The sequence below is a fragment of the Arachis hypogaea genome, chromosome 13, assembly GCF_003086295.3.
Source record: "Arachis hypogaea cultivar Tifrunner chromosome 13, arahy.Tifrunner.gnm2.J5K5, whole genome shotgun sequence".
Classification (NCBI taxonomy): Eukaryota; Viridiplantae; Streptophyta; class Magnoliopsida; order Fabales; family Fabaceae; genus Arachis; species Arachis hypogaea.
Genome location: NC_092048.1, coordinates 29839573 through 29853362, shown reverse-complemented (window position 1 = coordinate 29853362; position 13790 = coordinate 29839573). Strand labels below are relative to the sequence as shown.

Genomic DNA, 13790 nt, shown 5'->3' with positions numbered 1-13790 from the left:
AGACACTTGTGTTAATTAATTAAATTTGGTTCATTTGGTTCAGTGACTCAATAATCTAGTACCTTGGTTGAGCCAAGTTTAACGGATTTAACTAGCAAATTAACAGTTGCTTGAAAGAGACAGAGGCACATGGTTCTCCGAAATTTCAGAACATGTAATACAAAATTACAAGCTACAACATCCTTCTTATAAATTGAAAAAGAAGGCTTGTCTTTTTTTTTTTTTTTTCTTTCTCTCTCTTTTTCACCTTGAACTCTCAATCGAAAATGTAAGCCCATTCCCCAATCCTTTTCGAACGTTGATATTCACATCCTATAAAGAACACAAATACTTTGCTTAATTGTCATATTTTAGATATAGAATAAATTACTATTTATATCCATAAAAAATATAGAGACTGATAAATGTACTTATATAAGAATAAAATGATAATTATAACTACAAAAAATGACTTTTGTGTGTCAAAAGTACCTTAACGGACCAATTACGTAACTAACGTCTGGGTACTCTTAGCACACGGAGGCTATCTGCCCGTGGTTACAATTGTCGTTTTATTTTTATATGAGTACATTTGTCAGCGTCTGTATCTTGTATGAGTACAAATGGTAATTTATTCTTTAGATATAATATTTATTGATATTCGTTTGATACATATGATCTTCATCTGACACACATATTTATCGTGTTCCATTGTGTCTTAATAAAAAATAAAAAATAAATTTTAGATACATCTAAATACCATTACATATTAGCATGTTTAAAAATAATTATTAACAAAAATTTTAGTAAAATCACAATTTAATAATTAAAAAATTATTGAAGGATATTTTAGAAAAAATAATTTATTTATTAAATTTTTTAAAAAATATTTTGATAAAAATATAATTTAATTAATAAAATATAATTTATTAAAGAGTATTTTAATAAGCAAAATTTAATGATAAAAAATAAAAATTTTTGCTAAAGGATATTTTTGTAAAAAATAATTTATTCTTTCTTAAAAAATAGATAAAGTTAACATAAAAAATTTAAAATGGCTTAAAGAGGAGGTTTTTTTTTTAAATTATAAGGGAGGGGATATAAATTTTACAAATAAAAGAGAGAGGAGTGTCATTTTAACATCTCTCAAGAAAAAACAAATTTTTTAAAAAATATTTTGGTAAAAATATAATTTAATTAATAAAAAATAAAGAGTATTTTAGTAAACAAAATTTAATGACAAAAAAATAAAATTTTTGCTAAAGGGTATTTTTGTAGAAAATAATTTATTTTTTAAAAAAAAAATTGATGAAGTTAACATTAGTTAACATAAAAAAATTAAAATAGATTAAAGAGGAGGTTTTTTAAAAATTATAAAAAAAGAGAATGTATATTTTACAAGGTGAGTTCTATGGTGCCTTTGTTATGGTGCCTAAATTGCCTAACTTCCCTCTTAAAGTAAAAAATAAAATGTTTAAAGTAAAATGTAAATCATGTAAAATTTATTAAATATTATTTACTTACCTTCTTTAGTAACTTAGGTACAAAGTAATAGGCACCATAGCATTCACCATTTTACAAACAGACAAAGAAGAAAATGTCATTTTAGTTTCTCTTAGGAGAAGATAGGAGAATAAAATTTTCTCTAAAATAAATTTAATAATAATATATATTATTATTTATTAAAATAAAAATATTTTAAATATTTTATATAATTAAAATAAGAAATTAAAATTAATTAAAATTAATTTATATTTAATATTAATATAATATCTGTACATCATAGTTCACACCTCAAGTCTCATTGATCAATTAAAATATCATAAGAAATCTAAATCACAGAGCATAAAGTTAATGAAAATATCACAAGAAATCTAAAACACAAAACCTCATTGGTTGGTTTCAAGTGACATGGCAAGTGCACATGCTGAAAATTATCTTATCCTTTTCATATCCAAAGAGGCACTTTGCATTATAAATTCACGTGACAAGATATTCATATTTCTCACTATAACCAAATTATAATTGTAATACTCTTGGGTCTTCGCAGAACAAATTACAAGTTCCAAATGGCTCTTCAGGCTGCTTCCTTGGTTCCCGCTTGTTTCTCCATTACTAAAGAGGTTTGCTTCAATTTCTCAGTGCAGATCATCTTATATAATTTTCCCAATTTTTCAGTTCGGAAAATGATGTTCTTTGCGTTTGCAGGGAAAGTCTAGCGCATCACTTAGAGACACCACATTGTTTGGTCTTTCATTTTCAGACACTGTCAAAAGTGACTTAACCTCCTCTGCATTGAGGTCTAAGGTAGTCTCGTACTCTCATCATAAGCTTTTTTGTGTTATTTTTTCTAATATTATGCCATTGAATTTTTTTCAGTTTCCAAAGATATTAGTTACTTTCTCTAGCTCTAATTCTAAATAACTCTTGTTTGAACAAAGTACTACATTAAAAACCCGTATAAGTGTACGTATATACTTAATTTATGTCTAAGTATGTTGATTTTTTAACGCAATGAACAATTATTTAATTGGTTCCGGAGGAAGTATATTGAGAATTGAGATATTTAACTAGAATTATTTAAGAGAGGATATCGATAATATCTTCACTACAATGCCATAATCTAATTTATCTTCAAGAGATTCAAAAGTTGAGAACCCATTGGTTTCTGATTAATCTTGTTGTTCAATGTTCATCATTAAGGATTATAGTAAGCTATAATTTTACCACAATATTTTTGTATTTCCCTGAATCCCTGTCCGTATTCTTGGCCAATTAATTAATTTACTGTTCTGCTTTCTACATCAGAGGGAATTTCACAAAAAGTTTGGAGCAGTGAGAGCTCAGACAGTGGCTACCGAGGCGCCGGCCGTGAAGGCGGCTGCACCAGGTGGCAAGAAAACATTGAGGAAGGGCAGTGTTGTGATCACAGGAGCTTCGTCCGGACTCGGCCTTGCGACTGCTAAGGCATTGGCCGAGACAGGAAAATGGCATGTCGTAATGGCCTGCAGGGACTTCCTAAAAGCCGAAAGAGCCGCGAAATCTGCCGGCATTGCCAAAGAGAACTACTCCATCATGCATTTGGATCTTGCATCTCTTGACAGCATCCGTCAGTTCGTCGATAACTTCAGGCGTTCTGAGAGGCCGTTAGATGTGCTGGTCTGTAATGCTGCAGTTTACTTGCCAACTGCTAAGGAACCTACTTACACAGCCGAAGGATTTGAACTCAGCGTAGGGACTAACCATCTCGGACATTTCCTCCTTTCGCGACTATTGCTCGACGACTTGAACAAATCTGACTATCCATCCAAGCGCATGATCATTGTTGGCTCAATTACAGGTTTGTTGATAAAAATATGTTTTGGTCCGTAACATATGAATTAAGTCCTAATTTTGTTCATAATGTTTAAGTCCTAGTTTTATCTCAAACATTTTACTTTCGTCTTATTTTAGTCATACATTCAAAAGTATTTTTATTTTTTGTCAAAAATATCTTTTGTCCTGTTCAATAATTTTAGTACCCTAATTTTGCATATGATTGAACAGGAAACACGAACACATTGGCGGGAAACGTGCCTCCGAAGGCAAACCTGGGGGACATGAGGGGACTGGCTGGAGGCTTGAATGGGCTGAACACTTCATCCATGATAGATGGCGGAGATTTTGATGGTGCAAAGGCGTATAAGGACAGCAAAGTCTGCAACATGCTCACCATGCAAGAATTCCACCGAAGATACCATGAGGAAACTGGAATCACATTCGCTTCCCTTTACCCTGGTTGCATTGCCACAACTGGCTTGTTTAGAGAGCACATTCCCCTCTTCAGGCTTCTCTTCCCTCCATTCCAAAAGTTCATTACCAAAGGGTTTGTCTCAGAAGATGAGGCAGGAAAGAGACTTGCACAGGTAATAATAATTAAGATTTTGCTATTTACTTGTATCTTAAAGACACATGTTAAAATTATAAGTTGAAAATTTTTATTAAAAATATAAAAATTTAAATTTTTATTATATTTATTTTGTATTTATAAAAATAAATTTAAAAAGTTGAATAGAATTTTTATCTATGACAAATTAGTTTTTAGATTACCGGATTTGGAGATACTATAAAAAAAAATACATGGAGATTATTATAATATAATATCATATAATTGAATGCCACTGTTACTGTATAGGTTGTGAGCGATCCAAGCCTAACGAAGTCAGGTGTATACTGGAGCTGGAACAAGGATTCTGCTTCATTTGAAAACCAGTTGTCGCAGGAGGCTAGCGACGCGGATAAGGCTCGCAAGGTATGGGAGATCAGTGAGAAGCTTGTTGGTTTAGCCTGAAGTTAATGGCAGCGAGCTTCCAAGTTGATTCATTTGGTGCCATTTGCCATGAAGTTGGATAAAATAACATCTAAGAAGAGTGAAATTCCCCTTTTCTGATGAGTTCATTACATGTTTCCGTATCTGCTAACTCCTTTTGCTCGGATGACTTTGCGGCAAAGTGCACATATGTATGAAATTAATGAGAAATGAAATAACAGTGAATCATCATTATTGTAATCAGTGTTATTGCAATCTTCTAACTACTAAAGCTTTATTATAAGGTTTTAGTTAAGGGTATGTATTAAAATCACCATTATTATAAATTTTTCAATTTTTTATTTTAATAAATATTTAAAAATTAAATTTAAAATTTTAATTTTAATTGATAACTTTAACACTTGTCTTTTTTTTTTTAGAATAAAAGACAAATAGGTCTTGAGTTTTTTGTTTGCAAACATTTAAATTACTTAGGATTAAAATATACATTTAACTCTGAATTTTTTGGAATACATAACATTTATATTCTTCCGTAGACTTGGGGTGAAAAACCTAATGGAGTTTGCTGATTTGGAAGGGAGACTGCTAATGTGTTCATTATGATGCTTATGTGGAGATGTAAAGAAAAGTTAGGGACAAATACATTTCTAGAGATATTTGAAGCATCTGAAAATGCCTTTTGAGACAATACACATACTTAAAAATGAGTTGTCCCAAAGATCGAAAGAGTCTTTGAGTTGATCATCCTTTCCTCAACTTCAAAATCAAACAAAATCAACTTTGAAGAAAAACTTTGGTGATTTAGCAAGAAATTTACCGTGTCCCATATTCTTGTATGTTTTAGGCCGATTTTTAATTGTCCACGTAATGCTATCTTCATTTTTGAGTTTCTTTATCCCATATCCACATTGAAATTTAAACAAAAATAAAGACTACTTTAGAATATGTTTGGATTGTCGGTTGTTGGTGAGTGAGCGGACCTCTTGAGTTAGCGTCGAAGGGTGGAGGGTTGGCGCTTTGCGACCTCCTGAGTTGTTGTGGTGTAAAGGGGGAGCCACCTACAAAAAGGACTCCGATGCTCAAGTCGAATTCCGATACTCAAGTCAGAATCTGTATAAATGGCAATAAAGTGAGGGAACTGTGACGTACTCTGTATCTAAGGTGGATCTCACAGGAGCAGATCAGCCTTCCAAAAAGCTTCTTTACCCCCAACTGTCATGTGTCTTGCTGGAAGGGGGAAGGTGTCGGGTCTGCCTCCGGATTCGGACTCGACATGCCCGTCGAGTCGGCCGCTCGGGTCGGAACATTGTGCTAGTTGGGTCGGACCGACAGAATATAAGCATAAAAAAAATTATGAATTAATTGTGTTGAAAAACAAATAAATAGAACTAAAATTCAAGAAGATAAATGATTGAAAAGTAATGCAATACAAGCCACCAAGATCCGCAAGAAAGCTCACTACAACTGGAAACGAAAATTAATGAAATTATTAATATACTCTTAAACTAAATTGTGACATTTGGACAGAGAAGTAACGAGAATTTGATATTGCCTCCAAAATATAAGTTCAAAGAACAAATTTCTAGAGCAATACAATAGTGTTTTTTCGAGAAAAAAAAAAGTCAAAAAACCTCTATTAAATTAATTTTATTCATGCGTAGCAAAATAATCTATTTGTCGTTAATTAGGTTAAACCCATACATAATAAATATAGCTAACTAGTTTGACATGAGGGTGATTTCTCTTTTCAAATTGTAGGTACAAATTATCCTTTGTTTAAACTTTAAGTTATGCAATGACAAGAAGGAGATTTTTTCTGTGAAAAAAAAAGGAGTAAAGTACCAATCCGGTCCCTGTCCATTTCCCAAAATGACAAGCCGATCCTTAACCAAAAACACGTTCCATTACGGTCTCTGACCCTATACTCCGTCTGCCAACCCGGTCCTTCTGCCAGTTTTCCGGCAAAAATTTGACGGAAATTGCTGACGTGTCAGGTTAAAAAATGGACAGGGACCTAGTTGTCTCTAAATTTAAATTGGTTAGGGGTTTATTTGTCCGTATTATTCTTTAAATAATATTTTTTAATTATTTTTTTATTCATTATATTAATATTCTTTTTTTAATAAATAAGTACAAACTAATTAATAAATTATTCAAATTTAAAAATATCATTTATTATAAACCCAAATAAATAATTTTTAAATATATAAATAATAAACATTAAAATTCAATTAATACATTAATAATAATAACCCTATGATATACTATTAGTATTATGATCTAGCTAATTTTTACAATAAAGTGAAAACTAATGAACACATTATTTAATATATAGTAAACTTTTTTTGACTAATAACAAATTTAATTTTTTATCTCTTTAAACTAAATTAATAATTCTATTTGATATCTTTACACTAAAATACACTATGAGTAGGCTACTAATACTAAATGAAATAAAACATAATAGAATTATTAATTTAGTTTAAAGAGATAAAAAATTAAATTTGTTACTAGTAAAAAAAAGTTTACTGTATATCAAATAATGTGTTCATTATTTATAATACTAATAGTATATCATAGGGTTATTATCACCAATGGATCCACTCCTATAGGTGTGGGGGCAAGCGCCCCCACTACAGTTTGAAATTTTATTTAGTAGTATATAATAATAATATTTATTTGCCTCCATTAAATTATTAAATTTGACCACACAATAATTTTTAACTTTCGACACTTGATAATCAATTTGAGAACTTCATATTAGATTTTCATTATAATAATCAATTTTTAAACTTAAATAAGATTGGCGTTCTTTTTTAGAAATCGGCTCAAAAGAATATTATCTATCCATTTGTGTTTCTTCTTTTGAAATTAGCTTTAGTTTTTTTTCATAATAACTACACTAATTGAATGAATTTTTCAACTATGAATATCATCAAGAGCTAATTGTATGAAAGTTGAGTTTTAAATGATTATTTAACGAATAAATGATATTTTTAAATTTGGTTTCATAATAAATGATATTTTTAAATTTGAATAATTTATTAATTAGTTTGTACTTTTTTATTAAAAAAAATATTAATATAATGAATAAAAATATAATTAAAAATATTGTTTAAAGAATAATAAAGACAAATAAACCCCTAACCAATTTAAATTTAGAGACAACTAGGTCCCTGTCCATTTTTTAACCTGACACGTCAGCAATTTCCGTCGAGTTTTCGCCGGAAAACTGACAGAGGGACCGGATTGGCAGACGGAACACAGGATTAAGGACCGTAATGGAACGTGTTTTTGGTTAAGGATTGGTTTATCATTTTGGGAAATGGACAGAGACCGGATTGGTACTTTACTTAAAAAAAAAGTATAATCCAGGCTTGGAAGGATTAAGCAATAAATAAAGATACCAAAAATATAAAGATCGGTTCGTAAATATTAAATTGTAGTAATTGGGACAAATTTAAATATAAGTTTACTTTATGATCATAGCTAATATTATCTTTCTTGCAATAACCTTCGTTTTTATATTGATTTTTTTTTTTGGTCTATTATACTGTTCTTTCTTATTATTGTTATAATTATTATTTCATTTATTTATTATTGCTGTTATTGTTTTCATTAGGGTCATTATTAACGTTCCTGTTATTATTATAAGCCAAAAACAGTCATAACTTGCCTTATTTAACATTTATTAATTGTTGTGACAATTAATTAATACTAAATAAGGTAAGTTCTGGCTGTTTTTTTGTCATACCTAGCATTACCCGAATCATTATTATTGTTATAATTAGTATTAGTATTATTTTGATTATTAAAATTATCATTACTATTATTCTTATTATTATAATTGTTAATGTTATTATAATTGTTTTAAGAGTAATTATCTAAATTAGTCTCTAAAGATTTTAAAAGTGGACATTTTAGTTTCTAAAAAAAATTAATACACAGATCAATCCCTAAAGTTTTACTCCGGCAAACAAATCAGTCCCCGTTCATTTTTTGGTAGAGTAATTACCCAAATCAATCCCAAAAAATTTTAAAAACAAATAATTTAGTTCCCAAGAAAAATTAATATACAGATCAATTCCCAATGTTTTTTTTCTGTTAGACATAACAGTCTTCCGTAAAAAAAAAGTAAAATAAAATTATTATTATTAAAGAGTAAAGTATCGTTTTTGTCCCTAACGTTTGGGGTAAGTCCCAAAGTTGTCCCTAACGTTTCAATCGTCCTATTTAAGTCCCTAACGTTTCAGAATTGACTCAATATTGTCCTGTCGTTAGGGATCCGTTAACACAAAGCTAAGTTAATAATAATAATAATAAAAGTCGACATATAGTAAAAGTAAAATAGATAGGGGACTATTATGTCTGACAGAGAAAAATGTTAGGGATTGATCCGTGTATTAATTTTTTTGGGACTAAAATGTCCGTTTTAAATTCTCTGGGGACTGATTTGGATAATTACTCTGTCGAAAATAATGAACTGTGGACTGATTTGTCTACCGGAGTAAAATCTTAGGGATTGATTTGTGTATTAATTTTTTTTGAAGACTAAAATATCTACTTTTAAAATCTTTGGAGACTAATTTAGGTAATTACTCTAACAATAATAATAATAATAATAAATTGTAAGCCTAATAAGAATGACTCTAATAATGTCAAATTGTAGGCTAATAATATTAGTGTATACCAAAAATATTTTATATGTTATTTTATTATTTTAAATGTGTTAAATATGTAAAATAATAAATAATTAATTTAATTATTAATTATTATATTAATATTTTTATTATTTTTGTTAAATGTGTTAACACATTTTTATTTTCCGCAATAGCCTTCTGTTATTTTATTATTTTTATTTTAATTTAGTGCAATTGAAGGTAGAGAGAGAATGAGAGTTAGAGAGAGAGGGGGTGGGAAACACAGGGAGGGGTAGGCATAGGGAACATGACAAGGATCCAAGGGTTTGGAATCGAGAAGAGTATCGGCGGCTGGAGCATGAATTATTTTCTGTCTTTGTGAGTAATCTGCCGCAGGATATATCGAAGAGGGAATTATTCCATTTGTTCAACTGGACGGGACGAATCAATGATATATATTTATCACGAAAACAAAAAAGTGAAAATATATACATGATTGCTTTCGTGCGATACACAACCAAAGGAGGGGCATTGAAGGCTATTGCGGAAATGAATCATCAGATACTGAGAAGAAAGATTTTATTTGTGGAAGAGGCAAAATACAGAAGAATGTCAGGCGCAGTAACGATAAGCAATATACGCGCGGAGGGGGACAAGCGAAAAACCGCTACATGGCAGCCACGTAGGAAAGTTGCTGAGTCCGAGCCTGAGGCTCCTGGAAATGAGGAGCGAAAACAGGAAAGAGACAAAGATCCGTATGGAAAGGGTCGGATAAAGAAAGTGAAAGTAATAGTGGCAACAGAGAATCTGGAATTGTTGCAGAGGAGCATCTTCGGGGGCACGACCAAAGCCATTAACTTTGAGTCTTTAAAGGAAATGATCGCAAAGAATGTGCCTAATGTTATTCAGGTGCGGGAGATGGGCGCGTACAAAGCACTTCTGACTTTTGACAGTGTACGGAACGCTGACGATGCCTACACCTTTAACATGAATAGCCTCTTACAGCTATTCCATAGGGTGTGGCGATGGGAGGAGTCGGAACATAGTGAAACTCGAAGGGTGTGGCTGGAATGTTTCGGGGTTCCGCTACACATATGGTCAGTTAACACCTTTAGGACGATAGGAGGCCAATGGGGTGAAGTCGTTGGATGTGCTAGAGAAACGGAAATGTGTAGCTCTTTCACTATAGGTCGTGTTCAGATTGACACTTGCGTAATGGATGTGATTCAAGAATGGGTCCACGTTACAGTTGGTACGGGAGGCTTCGATGTCCTGGTGAAGGAGGTTGGACATGAGGCATGTAATCTGCTTTGCACCGGAAAATCTGAAGATGAACATTCAACTATACAAAGGAATTCTGATAGCAAAAGCAACGGTGCCGGCGGAGATATAATACAGAATTCTGTTGCAGGGTCATTGCATGAAGGGATACAGGATGAAGATCGGTTGTTGTTGGTTTCACGGGACGAGGAAGAAGACAAGGGCAGAATTATAATTACAGACACAATTTTGAATGAATGGAATAATGGCAATGTGCAGCGTAATCTGGGGGAAATCGAAACGTATCCGACATTAATGAAGGATAATCATTTTATGCATGAATTGGGGGGAAGAGCCGTTATGCTCTATGAAGAAGATTCTGAAAAAACAGTAAGTGGTGCCCTACTTGGGCTGGAAAGGGAGTCCACAAGTGCAACACCAAAAAAGCCACAATTAGAAAAGTATTGGGCCAAAATGGAACATGGGGACAGACACCAAAGGTTGGGCCCAGGACTCCAAACCCACAAACAAGTGGCCGCGGGTCAGACGCCATGCGAAGCTGGGTCGGGTCGGAGCCCAGAGGGAGACGCGGGTCGCGGTTCTCTTGCCCAGATCTCCACGGGAGATGAGTGTGGCGCCATAGGAGAGCTCCCAGTCGCTGGCAGGCAGGCGGCGATCAACAGGGAAGGTTGCGGTAAGGGTGGCCTCGGCGACAACCTGGGTGTGCAGATGATCCGCGCTGGGTCTGTCCGCTTCCAAACCACTGGGACTGATGCTGACGACGACGCGGGGAGGCAGACGGCGACCAACAGGGAAGGTCGCGGTAAGGGTAGCCTCGGCAGTAACCTGGGTGGGCAAATGATGAGCGCTGGGTCTGTCCGCCTCCAAACCACCGGGACTGAGGCTGACGACGACGCGGGGAGTGGAGTTGATGGTGGGGAAGGTGGCTCTCCGGCGGCGGTCGATCAAGACATGTATGGCACCACAGATCTCAAAGTGGTAAGGGGAGAACGACGAAACAAAATCCAGGAGAACAGTAGACATGGAGACGCAGTGATGGCTTATCACGCAAAGGGGAGGCATGGAGAACAGAGCGCCAGACCAGGGAATGGAACCGGGAGTGACCAAACGCCACATAATTGCTGTGGGCGAACCGGTAGGGTGATTTGCAGGCAGCTTGAGGAAGAATTTGCAGAGACTGAACCGGACCAAAAAGGAAGGAGGAATGAGGTGGAAGCAAGTGAAAAGCAGCAAACCGATCTGGAGGAGCAGATGGTAGAAAATAGAAAGACTTGGGAGCTGGCACGTGAATCAGGAGCGATATTATACGATGAAGAAGACGACATCATGGCAATTTTATAAGCACAGAACGAAGAAATAGCTCGTAAAAAAAATGGTAAAGCAGAAAGCGAAAATGAGACGATGCAGACCCAAACATGCTAAACAGGTGTGTAAAACAATTTTAAAATGATTTTCAGTTCATGGAATGTGCGGGGGTTGAGGGGGGATGGGAAGTTGAGAATGGTAAAGGACCTGAGGAATAAACATAGACTACAAATGTTAGGTTTGATCGAAACTAAAAGGCAGATAGTGACGAGATTTGATGTTGCCAGAATTTGGGGACAAGGTAGTCCAGGTTGGGAATATGTAGGGTCTGATGGGGCGTCTAGTGGACTATTGCTAATTTGGGATGAGGAGATGTTCAGATTGAATAACTGTTATAAGGGAGAGAGGTGGTTGTGTGTTGAGGGAGTTATTTTAAAAAGTAGTTTCAACTGTGCGTTTGTCTTGGTCTATGGTGCACATGATAGAGATGAGAAGATACAGGTATGGGAGGAGCTGAGCTATATAGCAGGGTTATGTCAGGTTCCGTGCTGTTTTATGGGAGATTTCAATGAAATAGTACATGTAGAGGAACGAAGAGGCACTACTGGGCTGACACGGTCTGCGGAAGATTTTAAGTTTTGGATACAGGACATGAACTTAGTGGACTTGCCGCTCACTGATCGAAAGTTTACCTGGTTTCGAGGATGTTCTTGCAGTCGCATAGATAGAGTTTTGGTTAGCTTGGAGTGGTTAGAAGAGTACCCAGAGGCACACTTGAGAGGTGGACCAAGGGGTTTGTCAGATCATTGCCCGCTAATAGTGGAGGGTAGGAAGCTGAGAGGAGGTCCCAGGCCGTTCCGGAGCCTAGATTCATGGTTTACACATGAGGGATTTCGCAGGATGGTGAAGGAGGAATGGAGAGGATTGGGAGAGCTACAATTCACAGATAAATTGAAGGCGCTGACAAAACTACTGAGAATATGGCATAAGGCAAATTTTGGTGACATGGATAACAAGATTATAAAGTTTGAGGAAGAGATCAAGAGGATTGATGATATGGTCAGCAATGGAGTATATGATGGAACATTGGAGGCTAGAAGAAAGGCGTTGGTTAAGTGCTGTGAGCGATGGTATGTGAGGAAAGAAGTACATTGGAAGCAGATGTCGCGGTCTCGACACGTGAATGATATGGACAGAAATACAAGATACTTCCACAATATAGCTTCAGCTAGAAGGCGGAACAATAGGATTGATAATCTGGTTATCAACGGTAGGTTGGTTCGGAATCAGGCTAGAATAAAGGTTGCTATCAGAGAGTTTTATAAGGACTTATACCACCAGGAAGACTCTCCTATGATGGGGTTCAGGGATGGCCTGGTGGTTCGAATAGGTGAGGAGGATGCTATGGCTCTAGAAGTGATGCCGTCGGCAGAGGAAATCAGAGAGGCCGTGTGGGACTGTGAGTCCTCTAAGGCGCCAGGGTGTGACGGATACAACATGAACTTCATCAAGCGATGTTGGGATGAGATTGGCCCTGAATTCACAGCTGCATTGATGGGGTTTTTCCAGACGGCCAGGTTACCGAAGGATGCCAATATCACTTGGGTGGCGTTGGCACCTAAATTCATAGGTGCGAAGGAGATTAAAGACTTGCAACCTATCAGTATGGTGGGGTGTGTGTATAAGGTTATTTCGAAGGTGCTAGTTAGGAAGATGAGATCAGTGATTCCAGCATTGGTAGGAGAGACTCAGAGTGCGTTTGTACAGGGAAGAAAAATCCATGATGGGGTGCTTATTGCGTGTGAAATAGTTAGTTGGCTTAAACTGAGGAAAAAAGAGGCTGCCCTAATTAAGCTTGACTTCCAAAAAGCATATGATAGAGTTAAGTGGAGCTTTGTGAACATTGTTCTGCAGAAGATGGGATTTGGGCATATATGGAGAGCATGGGTGATGGAGTGTGTAGCCACTGCATCTATGTCGGTACTGATAAATGGATCGCCATCTAAGCCTTTCAACATGGAAAGAGGGTTGAGACAAGGGGACCCACTATCTCCGTTTCTGTTTGTACTGGTGGTGGATGTGTTGCATCGAATGATTGGAGAGGCAGTCAGGAATGGTCGTATATCACCATTACTGGTTGGTAGAGATAGTGTAGCATTGTCACATCTTCAGTTTGCTGATGACACTATTCTCTTCTGCCCTCCAGAAGAGGAAACTATAAAAAATTACAAGAGGCTTCTGAGAGTCTTCGAGTTGATGTCAGGCCTGAGTATCAA

General features: G+C 35.3%; 1 protein-coding gene across 1 annotated transcript; it reads left to right on the top strand.

The window, feature by feature from the left end:
- Positions 1-1657: 1657 nt before the first annotated feature.
- Positions 1658-4528, top strand: LOC112737894 (protochlorophyllide reductase, chloroplastic). Its single transcript, XM_025788044.3, has 5 exons — positions 1658-2102; positions 2188-2286; positions 2788-3319; positions 3526-3884; positions 4154-4528. Exons 1-5 carry the CDS (start codon positions 2049-2051, stop codon positions 4307-4309), a joined length of 1200 nt encoding a protein of 399 aa, XP_025643829.1. The 5' UTR covers positions 1658-2048; the 3' UTR covers positions 4310-4528.
- Positions 4529-13790: the final 9262 nt, after the last annotated feature.

Excerpts from the sequence above, each read along its gene's own strand:
- LOC112737894 (XM_025788044.3), top strand. The coding sequence starts at position 2,049 with ATGGCTCTTCAGGCTGCTTCCTTGGTTCCCGCTTGTTTCTCCATTACT. Across the intron at positions 2,287-2,787 it reads CCTCTGCATTGAGGTCTAAG|AGGGAATTTCACAAAAAGTT; the intron begins GTAGTCTCGTAC and ends TTTCTACATCAG. Across the intron at positions 3,885-4,153 it reads CAGGAAAGAGACTTGCACAG|GTTGTGAGCGATCCAAGCCT; the intron begins GTAATAATAATT and ends GTTACTGTATAG.